This window comes from Lichenostomus cassidix, chromosome 12 (genome assembly GCF_008360975.1).
Source record: "Lichenostomus cassidix isolate B80296 chromosome 12, HeHo_3.0, whole genome shotgun sequence".
Taxonomy (NCBI): domain Eukaryota; kingdom Metazoa; phylum Chordata; class Aves; order Passeriformes; family Meliphagidae; genus Lichenostomus; species Lichenostomus cassidix.
This window is the reverse complement of record NC_139493.1, coordinates 16,669,895-16,697,825: the sequence shown is the minus strand read 5'-3', so window position 1 is coordinate 16,697,825 and position 27,931 is coordinate 16,669,895. Positions and strand designations below refer to the sequence as shown.

Below are 27,931 nucleotides of genomic sequence, written 5' to 3'. Positions count from 1 at the left end.
CAGACTGATAAGTATCTGTGAGCTTTATAAAGATCTATAAACCCCCTGTGGCTGAAGTTTATCAAAGTGCTTCAGAGAGCAAGTGCCAACACCATCACAGTCTGAAGTGTGAGCCCCCTCCTTTATGGCTCACTGAAAAGCAGTAAATCTGACCAAGTTCCTGGGGTATAGGCTGCAAAAACAACTAGATGAGGTCAAATAATAACCAGAGGAAAAAAATAGACCCCAAACCACTGGCTAAAGCAAACCTGGTGAATTATTACAAGTGCCGAGATATGATACTGAGTTTCCATACTCGGAAAAAATAAATAGGCAAGAACTGCTTGTTTGGCAATAATTGCTAAAGTTTTTCCCTCCTGTGTGTCCAGCTCTTCCCACACAACCCTGCCATGGGTTTTAAATGCATGCCAAGTTTTGTTCTGGAAAAATTCACACTACCATAGACAACTGCTGATTAAATATTATGAAAACATAACCGGCAGTATTCCTCACCTAACCCTCGGTTCTCAGCTTTTCAGTTCAGCAGTTTGCTCTCCTGTATGACAGTTTGCTGCAACGAAGGATGAAGGTACCTTTGAAACCCTATGTGATCCTTAAGGGAATTTGCAGGTTTTAATCAAAACACCAGCTCCTGCTCCTCAGCCCTGCGTGCAAAGAGAGGGGAAGGCACACAGCTTTCCTCTATTTCTCTGCATGTCACTTCTCCATACTGCACAGCTGCACCTGCTAAAAGTCATGGGAAAAGAGAAACAGATGAACTAAAAAGCAGGGGCAATAAAATAATCACAAATACCTGCACCTTCCTGGTGTCATTTCTAGCCCAAACATTATTTATATGGTTTTTCTAAATTTAGGTTTTTAGGAGCATACATTTTGCCTGCTGCCCCCAGTCAACTAGGAGAAAACATGAAATAAAACTGGAAATTATCTATACTGCACCTCCAACACACTACCAGCCTGCAGCTGAGACTCCAACTAATTGAAGAAGTAACACTACAAAACTACCCAATTATTGTGGGGTTTTGATTGGGTGTTTCTGGTGTTTTTTTGATTTCTGTGTTTCTCCCTTTGTTTTTCTTTTAAATGCTACATTAGAACTTAGCTGGCAATTCAAGGTAATCATGATGATACACTAAACATCAATTCACTGCTGCATGGTGCTATATAAAGAGTATTCTTGACCTGCTCAAAGAAAATATTTTTAAGTTAAAGACTAATGAGTCAGGGGTGTGAATACAACCTTTCTAAAGCATTTTTATCGAAACTGTTAAATACGCAAACACATCAGCCAAAACATTTTCATACAGAGTAGAAAGTATCACGTACCACATGTTGAATTGGTCAAGTTGATAAATAAGGCATAATACTCAACACACAAGTCTAAACAGGTTGAGAAGATTAAACTTTAATGAAATTACAACTTCTTTGAAATCCACCATCTTGTCTATACTAGGCTTCTCAAGTGTCTTGGGATTTGGCAGCCAATAAATTCAACTTCATGCATTTAACAAACTCCTTAGGCAAGGCTTTAGAATCAATCCTTTTGGATTTGCTTGGCAGCATCCTGTCAGAGGATCATTCAGGAGTTTACGCTGTCCTTGCTTGACGTTGTGACCTGTAATTTTGGTTAGTCGCCGCCACCAAAAGTGATATCAATGATACAAAGTGACTTAAAATACACTCAGTAATGGGAGCTGTCAAACACGATAAAGTAAAATGTAGCTTTGCAGATACACCCCTAAATACTCAAAATGAGGCTAAGAAAATCAAGCTGACAGAATGTACTTCAAACACTGCATTTATTACAAAGGTGCATAGAGTTTATGCCATTTGGTCTGAATACTTATGTTTAACCTACAAACAACATACAAAGCAAGGTTACAGTATTTAACAAAAGCAACAATGATTATCTACTAAATTCAATATTCTACTGTCTTTAATTCCACAAAACATTTCTGAAACAAAGGCACTTACAGAATTTTAAAAAAAATAAGATATATGAACATTTAAAGTCTTAGCTCCCTCCCCCCTCCCTACAGCACTGTGGAGAACTAGTGTGATGTGAAGGCAACAGCTACAGGGATTGACACATCAGCAGTGCTTAAACTGAAAACTTACGGAGCATCTCCATTTTTCTGTAACCATCCCATTCTCTTCAGCATTTGAAAACAAACTTCAACAAGGCTGCAGGGCAAGAGCCAAATAAAATTTGGTCCAACGCCTCATTGTTAACAATGATTAATGCACTAACAATAAGAAAACATCTGATAAATTGTGAACTGGACCATTTTCTCTTCTTTCAATGAGTTTTGTAACCAGATTAGTAATAGTACTGCTAAGGCAGTTCCTTGGATATTAATGATTGATCTCTTTACTTGTACATAGTTATCATTTGCACACATCCCCTGAAGGAAAGCTGTCAATTTTCAGGCTCTTTAACCCTACCCCTCATCTCGCCCCACCACACACAGAGCATTGACAATTCAGGACAACCTTTTTGGTCTGTACAACTTCCACACCAAAACCTCACATTTGGGAATGTCTGTTGTTGCTGCCACTTGACTTTCTCCCATCTCCTGACAGATGATGACTGAACCAAGCTGCCACGAAATTGCAGATTTCCCTTTCACAACAGAAACACACTGACTGCCATGAACTGCTCCTTTGTCATACCAGGTGGAGGACAGGAAGAACAGGACACAGTAACAACCTTAGAAAGTCCCACACGGGGACACTGTGCCTGTGCCCTCCCTGGCCTGGCTCCACCCAGGCTAACAAAGGTGCTGGAAGAATCTCTGCCTTCCTTCTCCATGAATAAACACCAGGGGTAGGATCTATAGCAAGGGATTTTTTTCTGCAGTTACCCAGTGCCCTCCCACACAGAAACATTCTGGATTTCTAAGGCAACACTTCCTGCTCCATACAGGAGACACCATCCATTTTTTGTTGTTCCCATTACCTAACAGTGTGATGAAGCTTTGCCCAATTTCTCAGCTGACATGGCAGGAAAGAAGAGGAGCACACAGACACAGGATACATGGATACATGCTCTGTGAGTGCCTCTTGGCACCATTTCATGCTATTAACTTCATCACTCAGAGGTGTGACAGAGGGGCACAGGTTGTCATGAACCCCCATGCAAAAACCTCCTGCATTTCTTCTGAAATGCCCTGAAAACTTAAAAAAAGAATTGGAATAACCCAGAAACAGACTTGAAAAATCAGAAGGAGGAACAAGGCTGCTTTTGACAGCAGCAATTTCCATCCACTCTATGAGGTAAAACAGTGCCACCAAACAATAATATACCCCAAGTGTAGAACCACAGGACAAATGGCTCAATGGCCTCTCTAAAAAAGTAAAATCACTGTGAAAGATATGTTAAAATTATTTCACTGATCATGTCACAGTGATACATACAAAAAACTAGATAGTTCTATGAGGAATATCAACGAATTGCATTTCAATGTCAGAAATTACAAAATTGTTGAGGACACTGAAAAAAACCCCTCCACCTTATGTGTTTGAGCAATAAAAGATTCATAGAGCCTAAAGCCTCAGCAGTGGTAATAGTCATGAAGATGTCTCAAGAGGTTCCATGACTGAAAGCATTACCTTCTTAAAAATACATCACCTGACTGTGACCAAATCCTTCCTTTCCCTGACTTCTCATTCTCTGCTCAGCTTTATGGGAATGTTGAAGACAAAAGGGAGGTTTAATCCCTACTCTGTCCCTCCAGCCAGCATACTGTTATTCCAATGGAGACTGGGTTTATAAATGTCTCTGATTCTTAGGTTCCTGCCATCTACAGTTCCCACTAGAGACAGTGGAAAACCCTCAGCATTTGAAAACTCCAGTCTTCTGCTGACATCCCATCTCTCCTGTAAAATAAATTCCTTCCTTGTGATGAGGCAGGACTGAATGCTGCCAAAGTATTTCTGCCTAACATGTGATTAAGGGGCTGATTTATTTTCCAAACTCAACAACAACAGATGGCTGAAGTAAGCTTGTCCAATAATACCTGAACAAGAAATACTGGTCCAATATTTTTTATGAAGAATGTTCAGGTTTTCAGCCTATGATCTATTTGGTCCATTAAGTGGCAGACAGTTTGTTAATTTCTAGCTATAACACCCCGTGGAGGCACAGTTTTTAAGCCTTAATATTGGGACAGAAAACAAGGAAATTACCAGCTCGTGCTATTTAGAACTAGTCCAAAGACAATTAAACATGTTTGCTACCCCTCACCAAAGGCAAATGTATTGAAAAATAGGAAAATTCCCTTTTGAATGGTAAATGAAATGTATTAAATGGTAGCTTACCTAACAATAGTAGTTCAAAACAGGCAGAACTTACAGAACATGTATCAGGTAGTTTCTCTGAGGTTTTTACACTTTAATACTGTGCAAAAGATTGCTACAGCTTTGGGTATTTGACAATGCTCATATTAGACCATTCCTTTCAAAATTACTACACAGCAAATGTTTGTTGTGGTTCTCTATTTCTGAAATACTCCTTCTTCATGCTTTTGTCATTGTATCTAGAGCAAAATCTCCTTTTGTTTTCGCTTGAGGTATAAATTAACTTCTGCAAGAAAAATGCCCCTTTCTTGGAACATTAAAAAAAAAAGATACTGAATAATTTTCACTTTACTTACACAAAAGATTGCTGCCTTCCAGAAAAATATAGTACAGGTGCATGGTGTAAACAGAACAAGTAATATTTTGAAAAGTTTTGTATGCAGAAGCACAGTAGGAGAGCTTTTCAATAGGTGGGCTTCTGAGGATCCATGTAAGCAGGGTTGTAAGGGGGCTGGGTGGGGTAAGGGGCTCCAGCACCAGCTGCAAAATACAAGAGAAAACAGATTTGTAAAATATACATTCTGAATTCTACATATAAAATGGAAACTTCTATTCTGAGCACACGGTTAAGATGTTCAACTTAGCCAGTATCTTAACTGGACTTGAAAATGGCTTCTGCTCACTCATAAACACCTGCATTTCAGAAGAAAGATCACAAAAACCTTTGTTCTTGTTGGCTTTGAGGTTTTTTTTGATGCTAAGTGTATGTGAGTAGCCTTCAGGGGAGAACCTAGTCTAAAAGAAAGGAACAGATCTGGTCCAAAAAAATAGCCAGTGGAAGTCAGGGGTGCACAAACAACAGGACATAACTGATAGTGTGCTGAAAAAATAAACCACTGGGGAAAAGAAAAAGGACTAGAGAAATTATCTTAGAATTCTTTCAGGGAAAATGCTTTTCTGGTAAGTGTTGGAGAATTAACTAAGAAAGTAAAATAAAAGGGAAAAAATATACCACCACTACTGAGCATATGAATGAGTTTGACTTATACACCAAAAGTGTATCCCTTGGAAGAGATCCTTATTTTCTACTGTTCTGAGAAAAGCTGCTCTCAAGTGGCATCTTCATTTTCAGGTCTGTCAAACAGCACAAGTTTGCTCAAGCAGCACCTGATCAGATCCCTGGAAAGTGTAAGTGTGGTTATCTTCTGCTGATCTTGTAAAGTGAGTGGGTTTGGCTCCTTTGTGGCAGAGCAGGTATTCTCCCCTGGCATGTGACCTAATTAAGAGCCTGTTTCTTGGTTAACAGACAGGAGAAATGAAGGAAAGAACTCTCACTGTGAGGTATTTTCAGCTGCCAACATGGAAAGTGCTTTAGTATGTTCCCAGAAGAAAACAAAAAACCCCAACTGTTTTAGGAACTAACAAACCAGCAACAGTCTGAGAAACCAGAGAGTAGAAGTAAAATTACTAGTTTACTGGCTCCCTCTTATGAAAAAGATTAAGCCAAAGCACTTTAGCATAATCCCATAAAACCTACAGCTTCTTTGGTGTTTGTAACAGAAAAATAGAGTCAACAGTCCTGCCAAGTCAGTGTTTTCACATGTGGGGCTGGTTTGCACATTATTAATGTGCGATTTCTAACTGGTTTGCAAATGCTTCAGACCAGGAAAAGCCATTTTATATTTGAGTTGTCCTGAAAGTTACTTTCTAAGGGCATTATCTACCAGTTAGGACTACACTTTGCTTAAAAGGATGAACAGTGAAGCTTGTAAGAGAACTTGAAGATCCTACAGGTAACAGCCCAGTTTTGGTCCCTCTGAAAAGCCAGGAGTCAACTGTTCAGAGAACAGCTCTTGCCAGCAAAAGTGGGAATTATTCATTGCAACAATAAGGCTGCATGAAAACAATGCTGTGAAAGAAGGAAATCTGAAGAAAAAAGATTCTGATAATTCTAACTGCAATTTGTCAACAGACTTGTCTGAAGTTCATTAAAGACTTGCTACTCTACAAAAATAGTGACAAACTAATAGAAAATACCATCTGCATATAGATTGAAACATCTTACAGAATCACAGGATGGCCTGAGTTGGAAGGGAGCTTAAAGATCAGCTCCTTCCAAATCCTCTGCCATGGGCAGGGATGCCTTCCATGAGACCAAGTTGCTCAGAGCTCCATCCAAACTGGCCTTGGACGCTTCCAGGGATGTGTCCACAGTTCCTCTGGGTAACCTGTGCCAGGGCCTCACAAACTTCACAGTAAACAATATTTTCCTAATAACTAATCTAAACCTACTGTCTTTTAGTTTGAATCCATTCCCCCTTGCCCTGTTACTAGATGCTCTTATAGAATAAAGCTAGCTAATATTAGATTAGAAAGGGAATGTAGAAACATCCAACTCCTGTTTACATATATGTATATATGTGTGTGTGTGTGTATAAATGTTAATTGGCTTTGATTTTAATATGAAATGTCAGCTAAATTAGTAAAACGTTCTGCTGGATTCCCTATCAGTCCCACACATTGCCAAACTTTGCCAATACATCTCCAGATCACACCTCCTCTAGCAATGCTTAACATAGAAATGGTGATAGGGAAATTTCCACCATGGTGAATAACAGCATCCACCACAACTTGAGTTTTACATTTTTTTTTTTTACATTTACATTAACATAGCCACAGAAGACAATAAATGTAAATAACACAAGATTTCCTCCAAAGCAACAGTGTGTTTAAGAGATGAAGCACTCAGTGCTGCCTTACCTGCCACAGTTTCATGGTAAGCTGGGGGTCCCGCTGGCTGCATGGGGTAAGGGGGAGGGTACTGTGCAGGGTAAGGAGCCACTGGCATTCCTGGCTGGGGCTGGATAGCCACGGGCTGGTAGCCTTGATATGGAGCTGCTTGGTAGGTGGGTGGCACTGCTGGTTGCTGGGGATAGGGAGCGTGAACCACTGTTGTGGTGGCAGTGGTCACCACAGCTACAGGCAAGGGAAAGGAACATGGTTAGTGCTGGGGGTCCCTAAACAAAAAACCCAAACAATTCCCAGACAACCCACATAGTGAGGGGGGGAAAAACTTCTAAATGCTCAGAAAATATTTCAAAATATCTCTCTGTATCTTCACATTATGAAGTGGCATAAACACTTATTTTAAATATTTTAGGTATTGCAACTTCTGAACAGAGTATTTTCACCTTTTATAGGAACACAATTTTCCAGTGGTGAGGGGGAAAAATCCTGTTCAAAGATGTTCAAAAGAAAATAAATCCAGAGGTACTTACGCCGTGGTCTTCGACATGCTTTGTACAGACAGCAACAGGAACAGGTGAGGCACAGAATAATAGTGACTACAATCACTGCAAAAACAGTAACTCCAATGGCAATAAGGGTTCCAAAACTGCAAGAGAGACCACCAGAATTGGTGAGAGTCACTCCTTAACCCATCTGTCACCCCTGAACAATACCTTCTGTAGCAAACACATTGCTCCACCTCCAATCTCTCAGTACTTATGGGACTAATAAACAACTCTAGAAAGCAGTGCTGCAGGAGGTCAGGTCTGCTAAGCCAGGGGAAGCTGAACCCTCCTGCCAAGGGGTCTTTGGTTCCTCTCATTTTAGTGTGACTGTGCTTGCTGTTTTAGTGAACACACAGGTTCAGAGCATGCCCAAAATGAAGCACCCCAGGCTTTGGGGTGACAGCAAGCTCTTCCCACATTCCTAAGACCTCCCAGTCCCAAACTCAAGACAATCTCAGCACTGAACAGATTCTTGGCAGGTTCCCTGGCATCTGTAAACAGTTGTTTCAGAAGACATGTTTCACACAGTTAGGAAGAACTGAAATTCTGACTTTATTGCAACACCAAGTATGCCAGGCTACATTATGGGATACAGAAACACTGCCAAAAACTCCAAAATTTAGTACAGGAAGGCCAAAGACTACACTAGCTTTGACCTCTGTGATGAGCACCAAATGATGGAGGCAGACAAAACCAGCTACCTCTGGACACTTTACAACTTCTACTTATTACACAGGGAAGAAAAGGTATCACAGTAAAGCTAGTGGCAATTCCCTTTAAATTCTTAAATGAAACTATTTGTTTCCTACTGTCTGACATTATTAAAGCCCTTCTTCCATGGAAGCCCAAGTCACCAGCATTCTTATTTCTTAAAAAACACACCATGCATCAGTTTTGGGAACAATTGCAGGAAGTCAGTTCTAACGAACCAGCAGCTCTAAAACAACAACCACAGAGCTGGTTTCACATCCATCCTGTTTTTACTTGTTGGTAGGGATTCTGGCTACAAAGCTCTCTTTGTTTTTTTTCCTGCTCAGTTTCCTGTTAACAGCTTTAAACAAAATGACACATCTCCAGACCCTCCAGCAATTTTCACTTGGCTACCAAACACCCACCAAATGTGAAAATTGCATTTGAGTATCAGCAACACTGGAAGGTTAAATCACTGACAAAAAGAATTGCAAAATGCTCTACCCCTAGCCTAAATTTAAAAGACCTCACCTCAGTGTTTTCTAGAGCAACTTGACCCTTAATAAGCTGAGCACTAACTGAATGCAAGCACTTACAAATAAAAAAGGCTCAATTTAAAATGCATCTTTTCCCTTAGGATAGGCTCCATTAATTTTATTCTGTTTCTGCAACAACTAGAAAAAAAGCTTGGGTCAAGTATCTTTGAAAAAAATTAGCAACGATTTTATCAAACTGTAACTGTATCTAACTTGAGCGCTGATTTTGTGAAGCACTAAATACAGCACTATGGATACAACCATGAAGTACTAACTGAGATACTGTGGATTGCCTACACTCATTCCAAGCATTTCCATGTAAAACAGGAAGCAGGAACTGCTGCAGCCTCCTGAAGTCACAGGAACCATGTCAGAAACACTGCCAGAAAAGCAAATGAATTACTGTAGCACAACTACAGGATGTAAAGGTGCAAATAATGTGTCGAGGAACACATGCATGTTTTACCACATTTATTTGCATCCTTACAGAATGTTTTTCAGATGCTGACCTAAACATGCAGTCCTAAACATTACCAGAAACAACAAAGGAAAGGAGTATTCTAGGTTCTTCCTCAGGCTTTTACCCTAATAAGGGGGGAAAAAAAACCCCTTTTTGCTAGTGAACTATGCTAAGGAAAGAAATTCTTCTGCCAAGGAAAGAGATTAGGGCTGACAAACACAACTAAAATTCCTCACTTCTACAGACAATGAACTTTGGCAAAGGCTGGGCAAAATAAAAAATAACGAAGAAATGGAGATAAAGCAGAGAAACATCTACTCATCACAAATTACTGAGCACAGCAAGAAACTGGCATAGCCCCTTATCTTTCACAACTAAATTAATTTCTGATATGAAGAAAGAAAACAGCACAAGCCCATCTGCAGCCAAGCTGGCCATCAACAGATAAAAACACTGGCCAGGTTCCATTTGTTTATTTTTAACAAAGTTTTCTGCTCAGTAAAGCACATATCTCTTACCTGCTAGCTCTAATATGGAACACAACAAAAGCAAAGCTAAAAAACCTTATTTTCACCAAGTTGTTAGAGTCACCCAGTGCATTTGAATCACTTGTGTCTTTGGCAAAATGACACAGCCATAGCATGAGGACATTTTTGCATATACCTTTTGAAGAGTTAAAATGGAGACACATATTTAAAGTGCAGGTGTGTCAGGTGTACACATTAGAGTTCTGTGTTTGTGTGTGCAAACACTACAATCCAGTCCTACCCACTGAAACACTGTGTGTTTGCTGCAGACCAAAATTATAAGCCTTCAGAAACACCTCAGTCAGTGAAATAACAGAGAGGAGTTGGTTCTTCTCAGAGTTCTCTAAGGAGTGCAACAACTGTTTACTGGCAGGCATTTTTATCACCTACTTCACAGCAGATAATTTTCCTGCCAGTGCTTGGGCTCATGCAGACTAATGCCTTGAAAGAGAATTAAGTAGAGAGACATTTACAGAAAAAACAGTAAGTGTTGCGAACTTGTAATTCATGTCATCAACACTGCAGCTTTTCAAGAATTTTTTTTCTATTTCTATTGACAATTAAAAATAGCAATACTCTTTTGGAATTTCTGTGTGGTCAGTCACTACCTTACTGTAATAATGTCTTTTTACTGCCCAAGCAGTACTGTTCTGAGCACTTCTTGAGCATTTAAGTGACATCCCACTACTGAAAAAGGTGCAGGAAGGCAGCCACTAACTGATGGTAGTCAAGATGAGGTCAGAATGGTGCTCAACATACTTTACTCAGTGAACCATCTAAGCTTCAGCAGACAAGACTTTGCATGTACTGCATAAAGACTCTCTTGCAGTGTGCTAACTCCTTCCTTAGACAAAAATTGTTTCATTTGATTGCTTTCACCTGATGAATCTGCCTAAAGGACTCTGAAAATATTTGGGAAAAAAATCATATTGATGTTAAATGATAATTTAATTAGCATTGTATATAAATGAGAAAGAACAGACATGAGGGATTGTTGCTTACAGATTCTTCCCCATAATGGTTAACCACAAGAAAACAAAAGCCAACCAAAACTGAAAGCACACCTGACCCCTGAATTCTGCAAACAAACGTCAGAGTGCAGAAATCAGGGTGGCCACAGCACCAGCTCAGAATGCTCTGCTGGCGTCAGTCAGAATCCAGGTTTCCAGACTTCCACATTATATATACCATAGTCTAAATAAAGCACACACAGTTATAAACAGCTTGAGCTCACTCACTGACATTTCCTGCTTCTTTCTCTTCACATAAAAGGGAACTTTTGCCAGTGATTTCATAAACCTAACAGCAGTTTTACTGTAGCAAGGATAAACTGCAACTTCTCATAAAATGTATGGGAAAGTAAACATGGAGAGACTTACTCCATTTAGTAAATATGGAGAGACAATACCCTGTGCTTTCCTACCACCACCTCTCAACTGCCCTTACCCTACCTCCACTTCTACCCCTATCCTCTCACCTTTGGAAAGCACTGAAGTCTATCTGTAATGAGAATGTCTCACAGACTCAACTCTAAAGCTGTCTAATAATCAAAGTATCTACCAGCTCACATAAAGTGAGTTACTTGCCTATTATACTCCTTTCAGTACTAGATGAGATGCAATGGACATACTCAAATGTGATATTTAAGCCCAGGATCTAAATAATAGTATTTGTAGAAGTTAATTCTCAAGACAGTTGTTCATGTTGGAGACCTCTATCTTGAGGTCTATATTGAACACCGTCAAGTGGAAAAAAAAAGTACAGTCTATTTAAAGCATTTTCAAATATCAAAGTTTCGATTCCAGCAATGTATTTTTAACTCTCCTTAATCGTTAGAATCATTTAAGTCAGTGACATTTTGCAAACTGATATAAAGAAAGTTTTCACATATCTATGCATTCACGTGAGCAGGATACACCGCAAATTTGTCCAAAGACAGAAAAGAAAATCCAATGAACAATGAGACCACTGAGTTCTGAAAAATTAGTTTAAGCAGCCTATTTATTGTGCAAGTTTTAATCTATTCCAAGATTTGTTCAATGCTTCAAGAAACACATTGGCGGGGTTCTGCTGCTTTTAAAAACAAACATTTACAAATACTGAGCTATGGCTGTAACACAGGGTGGTCTGGAAAGACTTCAGAAGATAATTTAAGCCATTCCTGAAACTAAAATAAAAAATTGAGTATATGCATGTCATTCTTTACTGCTCCAGAAAAGGATCCATTTCCCAGCAATGTGATGCAATGGTAAATGTCCATGTTTGCCCTGACTCAGATGTAGGGCATGACCAAACAAGTCCCCAGACAGAGATGCTTACCTAACATTTTAGTCACAGCCATACAATGCCACATACTGCCGCTAAAGTTTAGCAGGAAAATAAAGGATAAATTATTTTTTAAAAAGCAATATGAATTCCCAAGAGCCTTTCAGAGGGATTAGTTTTTATAACTTTACTAACAACACACTTCCTCAGTTTAATGTTTTATCATAACAATTCAAAACATAAGAACCACTTTCTTAAACATTAAAAGAAAATAATTTACTATTAGTCAGAAAGCAAACTCACAGGAAAACATCAGCCTGATTTTAACACTTGAAAGAGTGACCAGCCTATTTTAGCACAACTAGGAGTTTCAGCACAAGCAGACAATCAAAATATACACCATAATTAAGCCTCCTAGTCCAGGTGCGATCACAGTAATTGCTACTACAGCCTTGGCCACCTCCCCAAAACAAGATCTCTACATGATCAGGAAGTTTCCAAGTGATTCTTGTGGTAAGCAACAGGCAGCCTACGACTCAGTCTGAAGAGCATGCTTTCAATTTTACAAAATCTTGGTCATTTCATCAGACTGGCAGGTTTGAGTAACTGCAAAGTCATTTTATAAGCTCTGCAATGCAGTGAAGTGTAGATTGGAACTGTGATGCCTGCACTGGTCTTTCAGACAAATGTTAACTCAGCTTAGCACTGGAGAGTGTCCCTCTTGAGGTCCTGCCCACATATAGTCCCTTAATGTCAAGAAAAGGGTTTCACGCAGCACCAGCTCAAGCCATCACTAACTGCAAACTGCTCTAGCAGGGACACAGATTAAATGAAAACCCCTAAAACTCAGCACTACTTTCCATAATTATTTCTGGGTACGCCCCTAAAAGGAGAGTTTGCAACAGGAGCCCCATCAAAATAACTCCTGTTTACCTGCAGTATAAACAGCCCAGAGCTATATTCCCCAGTCCACAGTTGAGTGTAGCCCAGGGACACAGCTCTGGCATGAGAAACAACCTAAAGCAACAACAGTAATGCCATGGGAAGCCAAGAAACCCTGCAACTGCCAGAGTGTTACAGAAAAAGAGAAGGCAAGACTCTTTTGGGAAGAAGTTTGTTAAATATGTACTGAATGGAGCCTTTAGCTGTTAGTTCAAATAGGAAGCTGATGTGGGTTACCTTAAGCCCAAAATAACAAACTTTCATTTTATATACAAAGACCTACTGGAAATAAAGCTAACTACTATTTTTTATATTATATTTACATTATTTTTTAAATTCTCCTTTTTTTTAAGTAACATGTTTAGCACAACATGTTCTTAAACAGCCTTTATGAGAAAGTGGCAGGGAGGGAACTTCCTGGAGTTTGTGGTTTTACTCAGACAGCTGACACCCAGATCAACAAGTTATTATGGAATATGTATACAAGCATCTCTTCTTGGTCCATAAAGAGTGCACTTGTACTAAATACGTCTATTTACATAAATCCCTTTGTAATACATACTAAAAATACATCTTTTCAGTGAAGTTTTCCAGGAAATCTATTATTGTACACCCTGTAGACAACTGAGAGTAATTGCTATAAGTAACTGGTACGTTAAAATATGCACATAACAAGGGGAAAAGTAAAGGCTGCATTCAGTGGGACTGAAGTCTTTCATCAACAGTGCAAGTATTAACACTGCAGCTTCATGCAGGCCTCCAGAAAATTTTCAGTCCATTGGACCCATAGCACATAAACTGTCCTTAAACACAATAAAAGGCATTTGCTTCTACAGGTGGTAAATAAATTTAAAATGCTCCTTTAGTGGCAAAAAAGAGAATGTAGATTGATTACAGATATTTCAGGCAAACAAAATGAGTCAGTTCCCTTCCTACCATCAGGATCCCACCCACTTCAAGGACACAGGATGTTAACCTCACACCTGAATTAAAATTTGGAACCAACATACGGGTAGTGGGAAGGATTTTTCTTACACAGTTAACTGTATTAATAGAACAAGTTTAACTGAAAAAAAAATTAGGTGCCACAGAAAAATTTTCCCTACAGAAATTGCAATATTATGTATTTGCTATTGCAAATACCACACTAACTCTAGAAAGCAGATTTAAGCAACTAATTAGAAACTAATTTGGCTAAAGAGTTAAAGGATTTTTGTGTTCTGGCAAATTGTAACCTGCTGTATGACTTTTCAAAACACACTGAAATTGCAGTAAAAGGAAATCTGGACTAGGTTACACCCACCTTCTTTGCTTGCCTTATAACCCAGCTTTTACAGGAAACACACCTTTTTCTTTACCCACACTACTAATCACATATATAAAATTTGCTGCTGCCTGAACACAGTGTTTGTAAAGTTTAAATTACGTATATTAATTATCCTGTACTACTCTGAAATTATATCCTGCCCCACATTCCCTGTCTCTTCTGGAATATTACTCATCCAGCACAAGGATCATCAAGGGAAATTTAACACTGCACGAATGAGAAGAGACCACTGCAGCAGAGGTCACATCTGGCCAACCACTATTTCTCCTTTTAAATGGCATCAATCATTAACAAGACCTTCACCAAAAGAGTCACAAAAGTGACTTCAATGACTGGTTCCTTTTACAACCTAAAAAAAAAAAAATAGAGGTTTTTAAGTTTACTTCTCAGTGGAACTGAGAGCCAGAGATCTTGCTAATAAAAACAGAAGCATATCACATGAAGAATTAATGGTATAAAATGTTTTGGATAAAAATATTTTGTCAAAAGGCCGATCCTTACACAATTGGTAACTTCCTGAAATTAATTTGTTTACTTCACAGAAGACACTACAGCTGCAGTTTTAAAAGGCTTGGCAACTCGAGGGTATTGTCCTCCTCCCATAATACATCTACAACACAATCCGTGGCAAATATATCAAGCTACACCTCAGGCCATGGGGTTTTTTTATGGCAGTATACGAAAAGTTGAAGCTACCTTTGGAACCCACATGCTCAAACTTTCACAGATCCTAATAAATAGCCATCGTGGTCTTTTAAACATGTTTTTAAAGGATTCTCTGTTTCTTGGGCTATAGGATCCTTCTCTAAGGGCTACCCTACCTGTGACCACTTTCACTAGTCTCTTTCAAAGCTCTCTCCAGAGTCAACCTATACGTTAAAAATTCACTGTTTTCAGAGTTACGCTGTGCGGAGTTACACAGAGGCACAGCAAAATCTACAGCTAGAGGGAACACTCTACCCTGGTAGGTATATACAGTCAATGAAGCACACAGCCACAGCAAAATTAACTCCTGAACGAAATCCAAGTGATCAATCTTGCTGTGTCTTTGTATGCTCAGGCCAGGTTGTCTTGTTTGTTGCTGTCACACAGCCTTCTGTGGTTAGCTGAGCATGCTAACCCAGCCATGCACATCTGCCTCTTGTGCCAGGGCAGCATTTTTTAATCTCTTTTTCCTGCTTGGTTTCTGAGGAAACGAAACCTAAGCCCAGTGCCTGCAGCAGCAGCTCAGACTGCATCTGCCACCTTCAAGCACCTTCTTCACCAAGAACACAGTGAACACAAAACCAAATGCTCTACAATGCGAGTTACCACTACAAATAATGAAAGCTGATATTTACTCTTAAGGCTAGTAAAAAGCATAGACCATTTTTTGAAGTAGCTTTGAATCCAAATCTCAGTTGTTTCCAGGCAAAAAGCTTACATTCCTTCGTGAGATTAGCCTGTGCCTGAACACAAGCCTCACAGAACAGGCTCTATGCAGTTTAACTCATTTATTACAGAAAATATCAAGGACCAGTACTGGAAAAAGAAATCCTCTGCTCATCAAACAGAGACTGCTTACATTTCTAGAAGCTTTTTCCAGTTTTCGTGGAGTCTTCCCTCTGGAAACATTCCAAACCCACCTGGACACATTCCTGTGTGACCTGCTCTAGGTGACCCTGCCTTGGAGGGGGGTGGGACTAGGTGACCTCCAAAGGTTCCTTCCAACTCTAACAATTCTGTGTTTCTGTAATAATCTTCAGGATTAATTTTCTTACCACTGGCAACCTCTTACAGATCCTGGAGTAACCAAATACACTGGAAAGTGTAAACTGGAGTCCCTGATAGTGATAGCAAGAGAGGAGAAATGGGGTATAGTTCAGTATCACGGTATTTTTGACCTTGTCTGTGGAGAAAACATGGGCTTGAAAACATCTAAACCAGACAAAGCAAATTAGGATAATCACATCTTTCACTGTTAGAAATACGCTCATTTTGCCAAGTTAGGCCTGGAGCAGACCATTGCAGATGCCACATTTCAGCCAAAGGCGGGCAGAATGACATGGATTTTCTCCATATCACAAAAGGACAATGAAGCCACAAGACAACACATGGCTCAAACCCCAAATGAGCACATCCCCATGCAACAAGGCTGGTCTGTCTCTGCCAGCCAAAGCTTCCCAGGAAGATGGAAATCCTGCCTCGCTCTTCTCATAAGGAGGAACAGGCTTTCCTCAAGCATTACTGTACCTGTTACGCAATATGCTGTAACTTCCTGGCAGAAATTAATTCAGAAACAGAGCCCAATTAACTGTGTACATTATGTGAAGTTTTGTTTCCAATTAGAAAGCCTGGTATCAGCTGCCCTAACTACATTATTTTCTTCTGTAACTCTAACACAGATGTTCTAAATTGCTCCACCTCCTTAAACACTGGAATACTTCACAATTAGTTGAATTGTGCATATGAGTCATCTAATTTCCTTTTCCAGTAAGGGTCACTATTGGAAAATTGGCATACCAAGGCTAAGTAATCATATTACCAATGAAAATTATAACAAGTGCTGTCCTGGTGAATCAGTGCTCTGCTTTCTGCAGAGTTTCTTACAACAAGAATACTATGTACAGCAGAATGAAAAGGGAAAACCAACTACATTAACCTTACTGCTCACAATCCGTCTTTGAAACCAGAGCAAAGCAGGGAAAAACTCAGTGATCCAATCAAAATGGGGAAAAAAATTCCTAAAACACCTTCCAGTACTAAACCCTTGCCACAACGCATTCACTAGCAGCAGAAATTGCAGAAATCGCTTATGGTCGAAGAAAAATGCTGACAAATGTATCAAGTTCAGCAAAACGAAACCTATGCCTACACCCTGACCTAAAAGCTCCACATGATCTTTAAGGCCTGATCAAGTAAGGAAAAAGCCCGAATCTGAGTTAACCCTGACTTTTGTACTTTTCTTAGAATGCTTACATTTGCTTTCAAATGCAGTACTCTGGGAATCAAAATGCTTTCAAGTACTTAAGAAGTGCATTATTAAGACACTCCAATGGAGTTTATTGTATTCTCTTTCAAATGTCTGAAGATTATAGGGTATGGACTGCTTGCAGTGTGAAGTACACTTAAAAGGATTGCCCGAAGTGCAGCCCTGCCTCAACAGCACCCAATACTCAATATAAATACTGAAAGACATTAATATTAAAGGATAATACTAAAAAGAAACCTACTAAAAACTGCTGCTTTGCTTGCACTGCTGCAGAAGATCTCAGAACAAACACAGTAAAAAAGCAAAAGTACAAGCAAACTAGAAATTCCTCAGCTGGGCAAGACAACAAAGAACAAACATTCCACCAGTAGCCCTTCCCTAACCCTGTACTTGGAATTAGGGTGTAATTGTGGCAGGTTTTCCAAGCAGGGAGAAGAGTCACCCAGACCAGAGTCCAGTAGCAAGTCCACAGGTAGCTTGTGACTAGCCCTCAGAAATGGGATGTTCTCTTAAAAAGACAAGTTTTACTGAGCAGTGTGCCGGGGTGATAACTCAATCTAGAAATCAGCCTGATGCAAGAATAGGGAAATAAATGCTTTCTGACCCATACTGCCAGGAAACCATCACCTCCTTTCCAAGGGCAGTGTCAAAGGTAATATTTGCAACTCCTAAGAAAGAACAGGGCACTAAAGGAAGCTGCCCTTTGTTGCCTACTGTCATGTTACAAACTGTTCAAAGAGTATGCTCATCTTGCTGAAGATAAAAACAAATATTCCAACTGACATCAGCCCTTTTCTCTACACAGTGAAGAATTAAACATAGTCATCAAGAAACAAGGCAAAACCTGCCTTTTAAAAGAAATTGGCATGGAGAGAGAGGGTGGAGTATACCTTGCAAGCAAGGAACCAGGGACAACTCTTTCAGAAGGAATACAGCTTACTATTTGGTTAAAAAAATACAGAAACCTCAACATACACAACACGAAAGCCTGGACACTGCCTGTAACTAAACAAAAACCTACTTGGTGTCCCACTGGCTGCAGTCACAGACAGTGCCACTCACTGCAATTCCCAGTGTTGAAACACCCTAAATGGGATACCTCACTCATAAGTCATTTTGGAAAGTTCTGAGATGTGGTTTTCCTCCACAGTCATATCCGGGTGGCTTTTCAAGGACAGTATTCCTGTGAGTAATTACAACCTTTCTAATAAAATTGCTTAACAAGAAGGTAAGTTTGATGTTGAGTCTAGGCCCTTGCATAACACTAATTTTCCAAAGCTGCAATGTAATTGAAAGGGAAAAGAGAAGTCACCCATCTTCTCAAGCTGAGACATCCATGGTCCTCTTTTTAGACATTCCATAGCTGAAAACAAAGATAACTAAAACAATCCAACTGCTCCTTCCTAAATGTTTTTTCTGTCATTTACAAAGAGCAAGCGCTGACAGCAAGATAAAGCTCGAGCCTGCTGTACTGGAACCACACATCTGAGGACAAGAAGACCAGCCTGGCTGAGAAGAAGGTGCATCTCCAATATAACATCCAAAATATTTGTTACATCAACCCCTTCCTTGTGGAAAAGACCTCACCAAAACAGACCAAGGCTCCAATACATCCATGTATTCCCTTCACACAGCCAAGACAGCGCTACGTTTCCGAGCCTTTAGCGCGGCTCTTTCCTCCCCGGCAGGAAAAGATGTGCCTGGACTTCCACAGCGCGGGGGGCTCCGTCCGGCAGTGCCGGGGAGGGCACACGGCCCCAAACCCTGCCCGCCGCTCCCGGGGGCGATGCTGCTCGCAGCCGGTACCGAGCCCGCGCGGAGCGGCCGCTCCGCCGGACGTACCGGGAAGGCCGGGCCGGCTCCCCCCGCGGCTGTCGGGGTCCCCCCGCGGCTGTCGGGATCCCGCCCCGAGCCCCCGAGCCCCGCCGCTTACCCCATGCTCGCCGCCGCCGCTCGCCCCGCGCCCGCCGCCCGGCCCCGCGCACGTCACGCCGCCCGCACCGCCCCTTAAAGGGGAGCCCCAGTGCCGCCCCTGCCATCCCCATCGCCCACACCTACGCAGAGACATCCATCAGCCAGCGCTCAGCGCTACTGCCGGCAGCTCGGCCGTCCCCGGCGTACACGGACAACAAGCACACGGAAGTGTTGGAGCAAGTCCAGGGGAAGCCACGGATATTGATAAGAATGCTGGAGCACCTCCCCTAAGGAGACAGGCTGAGAGAGTTGGGGCTGCTCAGCTGGGAGAAGAGAAGGTTGTGCGGACACCTCACAGCAACTTCCAGGATCTGAAGGGGCTACAGGGAACTGGAGAGGGACTCTTTGTCAGGCACTGGAGTGACAGGACAGGGAGTAATGGGTACAAACTGAAAGAGGGGAAATTTAGGTTAGATATTAGGAAGAAAGATTTTACTGTGAGGATGGTGACACACTAGATTGCCCATGAAGGTTATGGATACCACAATCCTGGCAGTGTTCAAGGCCAGGCTGGATGGGCCTTCAGCAATCTGGGCTAGTGGGAGGTGTCCCTGCCCATGGCAGGGGAGAGGCTGGGAATAGATGATCTTTAAGGTCCATTCCAACCCCTTAACATTCTGTGATTAACCCCTCCCCTCTAGTCATCATCTTCCACACCGTGAAAAACTGACATATTTTTACAGCAGGACTCCTGTCATCACCAATATAGGCTTAAAGGAATTTACTTTTCCCAAGATTGAAACAGAAGGAGAAATATTGATAAAAACTAACTCCAAAAGATGCTAGAAAACCAAGGAGATACTTCAAACAAAAGCAGATTTTCTTCCAGAGGCACTGTGCATTTTCTAATAATACAGAGCAAGGAGTAATGGCCATAAACCAAAACACAGGATGTTCCACCTCATCATGAGGAAGAACTTCTTTATGTTAAGAATGGCAGAGCACTGGAACAGGCTGCCCTCTGGAGACATTCAAGTCACAGCTGGACACATTCCTGTGTCATCTGCTCCAGGTAACCCTGCCTAGGCAGAGGGGCTGGACTGGCTGATCTCCAGAAGTCCCTTCTAGTCCCAACTGTTCTGTGATTCTGGGCTAATGCTTCAACCTCCTGTTCAGCAGGGAGGATACAGATTATTACATACAGAGATTGTTATGGTCTGAATAGCAACATCCAGCCTCCTCCTCATGTCTCTCCTTCCAACATGCACACAGATTTTGAGTGCTCCACACTCTTAACACACAAATAATATTTCTATTTTCACATTCAATCAACGCAGAATCATGGAATTGTTTAGGCTGGAAAAGACCTTTAAGATCACCAAGTTCAACTGTTAACCCAGCACTGCCAAGTACACATGTCCTGATTACACAATAAAGAACCTCTAAATAAATTCCATTTTAAAGGCTTGCATGGCTTACCCGGGACCAGAAGTGTAGTCATCATCAAAGTCTGTGTCGGAGACCCTGCAACATGAGAATTCATCTCAAAAAATTGCATTTATGATTTATTCAATTTACCTGGCGACATTTCAAGTGCTTGTGAAAGGTAATGTACACTAAAAAGAGAGATTCATTTTGTCATCTGTGGTGCTAAAAGTATGTATTTGACATTGCTTGACAGTGCCATTCCAAGGAAGTTTTGCAAAATCCAAAAAAATACACCATACATACATTTGGAGCAACTGTGGATAAATGCATTTACCTCATTAGCCCTAAGTAATTAAGGTTAGCCAGTGATTAACAACTCACATTAAATTAACAAATTTAGCTTTTTACTAAGCTCACTTTCACCATTAATTAAGCTTGGTTTCACCCAGGTATGCTCTGACACAGGCATCCCTGCTTTGGGGAGGAGAGAGGAGCAAGCAAAGCAACTTGTCCACAAAGTGGGCTGTATTCTCATCCTCTACATGGTGAAAACCAAATATCAATTTTATAACGAGGGGTTCTGCTACCCTCAGTCAAACTGAGTTACAGCACACATGGCTGAACCAAAGGCAGAACAGAAGTGTGACATTGTGATGTCACTCCCTCCTCCATCTGGCTAAAGGCCATCTGCTGCCTGATAGTCTGCTCCCACTACAACTGCATATCATCATAGCGTCCAAGAACCAGATCTGTAGTTCTAACAAGGCCTCTTACACCTCGGTAAGAGGGAGGGAGTGATGCTCACTTTCCCTACAGAGATGTGGCTGTGCTTCACAGAGGCAGCATCAAGCTGAGGCCAGTGTTCCACCCCAGATATCATGCAGTGGTTAAGCCCTGCCCTGGTAAGGTGCAAGATAAAGCAAGTGGCTCAGCTCATGTTTTCGCTCAACAAGCCTCATTGATTCTCCACAGCAAGACTGGCAATTTTCCACATTATCCTCTCTGTGGGTTTCTGTGACTACAGTCTGAACCCCACAATATGTGGATTTAAAGAGTGTCCTCTCTGTTCCTAAGTGAAACTTGGTAACATTCTCCATCTTGAGTAGGTACCAGTGGTACATACCTGGTGTCCTAAAAGCATTCTAAAGTGTGAAGTTAAATTTTTCAATAACAAGGACTTTAAACATGATACAGTAATACTGACAAGAACAGTCATTGTAACGAACATTACAATGTTGAAGCCCTCCCCCCAGGGTAAAAAAAAAAGCATATTAAAGCTTCATCCCAACCAGCTGCTGGACCGCGATTCACGGAGATTCCTGCGGTACTCTCCAAGCTTCTTTATAGCTTCTAGAGATTCTTCATGGTCAGACGTCCTCAGAAAAATTAAACAGAGTGCAAGTATTTGAAAACGCTCAAGAAGACACGCATCAGTTCATGCATTAATTTATCTGCCTCATTGTTCCCACTTTACAGGTAAGTAACAAGCATTAATGTTGATCCCTGGTAGAGCCAGATATAGAGGAGAAAGGCCCTTCAGGAAGATTTAACCATTTAACAGTGTGGTTTTCTCATTTGATGACAGAATTACAATGTGTTATACACATTCAGTTTGCCTCATACCTTTTATCAGGCTGAATGCACCGTGACCGTTGTTCATCGAATTTTAGGAATACGTTAGAGCAGCAGTATCGAAGCATACAAAATCCACAGCAGAAGGCAGGACAGGATTTGGCAGGTTGTGTTTTGCCAGAATAATCAGTATATGCAGGACAATCCTCACCCAAAACTGAAAAGTGTTACAAACCAATAGTTAGTAAGTAAAGAAATAGTCATACAAAGTCTTTTTCTCATACTGACCAGCTCACCTAAGTAAATATTTAAATATGCTAGAAGTATTTTGGTTAGGTCTCACAAACCAAATACTTCCTTTAGTGTATAACTCTGTGTGTGAGGAGTAAGTATTTGCCTTTGTATCTCCATCAAGCACCTCTACTCAAATGTTCACACAGGCATAAGCACTAAACTGCATGAAAATAGGAGATGCTGATGATACGCTCTTCACTACATCTGATAGTAGCTACCAAATTACTGTAAAGACTCAAAGAGCAACATGAATTGCCAAACAGGTTAAAAAAAAAGCCCTATGGTCAGTTAGAAGAAAATGTTAAATTTTCCTAGAGATTTTACTTGATGCAAAAGGTGCAACACCACTGCATTCACTGTAGATTTGGATTTCCATTCAACTTGGTTGTTTCTACCTGTTGCTTTGTTTACTTCACAGAAAATCCTAATCCTGATAATCAATGGCATAAAACAGAGATGCCATAAAACAGAGATTCTTAGAATTGAAATCCTTCTAGTGGCATTCCCACTGCACCCACCTGGTGCAGCTACAATGGTAATGCAATGGAGATGTTCATGTACGAGGATGGCTGCTTTAGAGGACATCCCACGCTTTTCAGCCCTGCTTTGGGCTGATACATTCCTTAAGAGACTGGCTGTTTTCTCTCTCTTTGCACTCCCAAGCTTGAGTAACTGCACCATAACAATGTCATATTAAAAGCTTTTAACTGCCACATAAAAATACTTCTCAAAGCTTAAGCAAAAATCATTTCCCAAGAAGGGTATCACTTAATTTTTCAGTGATAAATGCTGCAGTCAGCTGGGTTCTGTTCATCATTTTCCTTTCTATCACATCGCGTTAACAAGACATACCCTGGCATCTTGCTCCTAAACCACACTCCATCCAAAAAGCTCAAATTCCTTCAGGTGTAGTTGTTCAGAGAAAGCAAACAGGAAGAGGGAAAGACAATAAATCCTGTTCCTTCAGTAGGAAAGAGGTATTTCCTGGGGTATTTAAACTAACTTCAGCATTTGAAAATTCAGTCTCAACTCTCTAACATGGGGAAATACCTGAATACTCCAGCTGTGGCCTGGAATAAAGCACTAAACCTTTCCAAACAATGTTAAAATGATAATATAAAAGAACGTCTTTAATTGAAAGTCTTCATGCTGCACAATACAGTAATATGCACACACAATACAGTATTTCTACAATTTTTATAAGGTTAGTTGATTCTTATATCTACCAAATATTGTCCAGTAAGAAGAGCAGTTAGGTGATTTCCCCCCAGGAGGAGTCCCCCTTTCCCCCAATCTTTTAGCCCTACACTTTATTGTGTGTACGATGTATGGCACAAAACAAAGTGTCCTTGCTAGATTAAAGGCAAGACTAAACCGAATTTCAAGAACGTATTAGTAAGGGTTTGGTAAACTATGGGGGAGGGCAGGAAAAGTACTAGAAGTTATAACTATGTATTAACAGTCTTTGAAGTTACAAATATATGAAAAATACATAAAAAGATAAAAATATTTAGACCTCACAGCCAACAATAAAAACAAAAATCTTGTAAGAGGTTAGATGTAGAGGTTCTTTAAACAGAAACAAAGAGGAACTTCTGTACCAATACCACAGTACTTTTTACAGGTTTACATGTGCTTACACGTGGTTGATCAAATTTTTCCTCTGTAGACACCTAATACCACCTGACTCCTCCCTCCTTTCTCTATCCCTACCAAGGAAATGACAGGTAGCGAAACAAATTCCAAAATACCTTGTGAAATTACAAAGCAAGGCAACCAACAAAATTCCTCACTTTATCTCACAATTGTACTACTGAAGCACAATAAAATATCAAGGAAAACCAAAGGACTAGGCCTGTTCTCAGGTGGCTGGGCTGAGCTGATCCAACAAGGGCTGAGCACACCAAAGGAGAATTTGGTGCCTCTTCTTTGTTCCTCTCTTCTTCCATCAGCTGTGGCATCCATGAGGCTCCTCCTCAACTGACTGAATATTCCAGCTTATCAGCTGATCAACTGGTGGCACCTTTTTCCCTAGCTGTTTTCTTTTGATGAGTTAATTATTTGAATCACCTGAGAAGAGGTACCGTGCACACCCAACCCACCACAATGCAGCTACTGAAGGGTTCATTCTATCCTTCAGGACAGCAGCATGATGATTTCACACCATCAGTACCACACAAAACCTTTAACGATTGACCAAGTTCCATCTCGAGAGCAGAGCTGCCAAACTCTTCCCACCCAGTCCCCAATCACTCCAATAAGTACTAACTTCCAAGCCCATTTATTCAAGACCAGCTTGTATACAGTTACTGCTGTAGCACTTTCATGGTGAGTCAGCCGAAAGGACTCTTTTTCTGGTGCTCATCCCTTGAAGTACTTACAGATAAAACCCTGACCACTTCAGCCACACTGATTTCAGCTCAGCCCCCAGACAAACAGCAATCCTGTATTACTCTGACCAAATCAAATGTCTCCTTGCACATCACAATCAACTTTCCTGCACATGTTTGTGCAGAATTTGATCCCTCTGATCAAGTGACACCGCTGATACATACAATATAAAGAGTGCTTCTCCTCTGAGACTTCACCAGCTAAGTTCTATGATCACATCTGCTACTCCTAACCACACGACAGAGTTGGGGAAGACCACACGGTCCATCCTCTAAGCACAACAACAAAATACCCTGTATTAATAACTGTATATAGGGCTGCTGAAAAAAAAAAACAACCAATTATCAGTAACAGCATTTGATGTATGAACTCAATTATCAAACAAGCTTACATACGCAATGCTGTTTATGTGATATCATCATTTACTGCCTCAGTATTTCTATTACCTTCCCGTAAAAGGGCAGAATTTACTGTGTCGGGGGCGAAAAGCTGAAGGTGAAGAAAAGGTGAAGGTTTTTAACGGGAAGCTTCAAGAATGACCGGCAGCCACTTGGGTACATCATTAGTTACCTTAGTACACCTTAGTTACCAGCAGCCCGTATCATCAGGTGGGGTTCCGCAACCACTGCTAGGCACTACCTACTGCTGGCCGACACCACCGCTCCACACAACCCCACCTCTGCTCGGCAGAGCTCCTCCCTCAGCACAACTTTCCCCTCAGCGAACCCAACTCCGCGCCAAAACCGCTGTCTGTGCGCCTCCCGCCGCCGGGACCACGTGCTCCCCAAAGCAGGCGCTGCTCAGCCCCCGCTCCGGCACGGGCAGAGCTGAGGGGGCTGAGCTCGCTGCCTGGGGTTCTCCACGCCGGGGGCTTCGGACAGGCCTCCCCGAGGGAAGCTGCCCCCAAGGAACAGCCGAACCGCCTCCGAAAGAGATGCCGGAGCCCCCCGGCTCGCCGCTCCCGCACCCCCCCTCCACCCCACGCTCACCGGCCGCCGGCAGCAGGAGGAAGCCGAGGAGGCAGAAGCCGAGCGCGCCCCGACCCAGCGCCATGAGCGCGGCCGCGCTGCGGGGTGCACAGGGAGGGGCGGCCAGCGGGAAGCGGAGGCAGCGGGCGGGGCGGGGCGGGGCAGCCCCGGCACGGGAGAGCGCTGAGGCAATCCCAGATCTCAGTTCCTCATTCCCCCATCCCTGTTCCCTGTTTCCCGGCTGAGGATCCGGCTCCCGTTCCCCAACACGGTTGCTGCAGTATCAGCTGAAGGCTTCTTTCTCCCTGAGGGGAGACATCGCAATATCACAGAATCATTTAGGTTGAAAAAGACCTCTAAAGATCATCGAGTCCAACTTATGACTGATCACCACCATGCCAACCAGACCATGGCACCAAGTGCCACGTCCAGTCTTGCCAAGGTGCTTGTTCCCCCTGGCATCAATCACTTCTGTCACCATCTAGCTAATGGAGCTACGTCATGCCCTGGCCTCGGAAGGGCAAGCAAAATACAGAAAGCCTGGTGAGAAGAAAACCCTGAGCACCAGAGTTTGGCTTGGAAGGTGGCCAGTAAAAGAGGATCACTGGGGACACTAAAAGCAGGAGGTAAAGGAAGCAGTCACTCACAGCAGTGTCACACACCTAGTGTTGTAGGATATCTGGCCGGTTCAGGTTTCTACCCAGATCCTGAATTGCATTTCAGACCTGGATTCTCCAAGGCTGGATTTCACATTCCTTTTTTTGTATTCTGGTTGTACCTGAGACATTGTCTGGTTTTTGTCCAGGCAGGTTCAGTAGTGGACTCTGGTGCTGGCTAAGGAAATGTTCCTGCTGCCTGGGCACTCACCTGAGCCCATAGCCTGGTCTGCCTTCCCCTGGGGACTGCTCCTGCCTCTGGATCAGTGCTGCAGCACTGTTGCTACAGAATGCCACAATTGATGAAGCAACCCCCTTGGCTGCCCAGTAATTTTCTGAGGGTAAATGGCTTCTGCTCTATTTCCCTCATGTTTCTTTTTTTTCCTTCACATGACATCCTTGCAGGCCTTCCAGAATGTGTCTCAATGCGAGGTTTCAGTCTCCCCTACCCTACCTGCTTCCTAGGCTATTGCAGAATCTTTCCCTCATAGAAGGAGAAGAAGCTCAGGTGTGTTAGGAGATGACTGTGAGCCTTGGCAGAGATGAATGGTCAGCAATCCAAAGGCTGGCACAGGTCTTTTCCACAGAGAATCCCTTGTTTACTTCACGTAAATTCTTCAGTCTGTTTGGATCCAGTTGAAGAGCCAGGGCCGTTTCTTGACCATGTGTTAGATAAGTCCACAGTCACTGACAGGCATTTCATACCTGGGACAATCCTGTTGTCTGCAGCCATTTTGTGGCAGGAAATGTCCAGCTGTATGGTTGCTCTCTCTGTGTCATCCCAGGTGCCGTGTATGCCAAAGACTTGAGTAGGTCCAGACTTGTGACTAGAAGGAAGCTCTCCCAAGTTCAAGAGCTTTCCCAAGGTGGTTTCTAGGAAACGGCTATTTCTTGAGCTCCACCAATGCTATAACCAAATGCACGTGTGAATTGTGGATTGTTTTCCATACCTGACCTGAAGGTTGTATGTGAGCTCAAGAACTGTATCAAGTAGATTTTTGTCATATTTGCAGAGACAAGTAAACAGAGGCAGAAGTGGGGAAATTCTGTTGCTTTCCAGAAGTGAATTGTTCAGCAAGTCTGCAGCTCCACTGTGCCCCAGTGTCTGGTGTTAAGATGGAAAGAGTGACTGAATTGTGTGGTGTGATTGCCCCATACCTTAGGAGAGCGAAAGACTGCAAAGTTATTGTTTCTCAGGCAGAAACCTTTACATTTCTGTGAGTCCACTGTAAGGGGCCTGGGTTTACATAGCAAGGAGAAGCCACACAAGGTCAAACGTCAGGACATAGAGCCTTCTGTTCCCAGTGGCCCATTGTAATGGTCCTGTGGCCAGATACTTCTGTCAGCTCTGAGAGAGCCTCCCAGTGCTCTTTATTGTGCCGGTGGAGTGGTATCAGG

General features: G+C 42.0%; 1 protein-coding gene across 4 annotated transcripts; it reads right to left on the bottom strand.

The window, feature by feature from the left end:
- Positions 1-1,782: 1,782 nt before the first annotated feature.
- Positions 1,783-27,884, bottom strand: SHISA5 (shisa family member 5). Of its 4 annotated transcripts, none has more exons than XM_085073011.1 (7): positions 26,988-27,884; positions 22,276-22,441; positions 21,942-22,028; positions 20,704-20,748; positions 7,578-7,693; positions 7,060-7,275; positions 1,783-4,839 (listed from the first exon to the last, which is right to left on the bottom strand). In XM_085073011.1, exons 2-7 carry the CDS (start codon positions 22,350-22,352, stop codon positions 4,763-4,765), a joined length of 618 nt encoding a protein of 205 aa, XP_084929137.1. In that variant the 5' UTR covers positions 22,353-22,441; positions 26,988-27,884; the 3' UTR covers positions 1,783-4,762. The 4 variants fall into 4 exon arrangements, with proteins under 4 accessions (XP_084929137.1, XP_084929136.1, XP_084929135.1 ...); XM_085073010.1 differs by lacking the exon at positions 26,988-27,884 and adding an exon at positions 26,745-26,948; XM_085073009.1 differs by lacking the exon at positions 26,988-27,884 and adding an exon at positions 25,899-26,049.
- Between the last annotated feature and the right edge of the window lie 47 nt (positions 27,885-27,931).

Coding starts and splice junctions, on each gene's coding strand:
- SHISA5 (XM_085073009.1), bottom strand. CDS start 25,962: ATGGCGCTGGGTCGGGGCGCGCTCGGCTTCTGCCTCCTCGGCTTCCTC. Junction 7,694..20,703: donor GACTACACTTCTGGTCCCGG/GTAAGCCATGCA, acceptor TCTCTCTTGCAG/TTTTGGAACCCTTATTGCCA. Junction 4,840..7,059: donor TTACCATGAAACTGTGGCAG/GTAAGGCAGCAC, acceptor TGTATTTTGCAG/CTGGTGCTGGAGCCCCTTAC.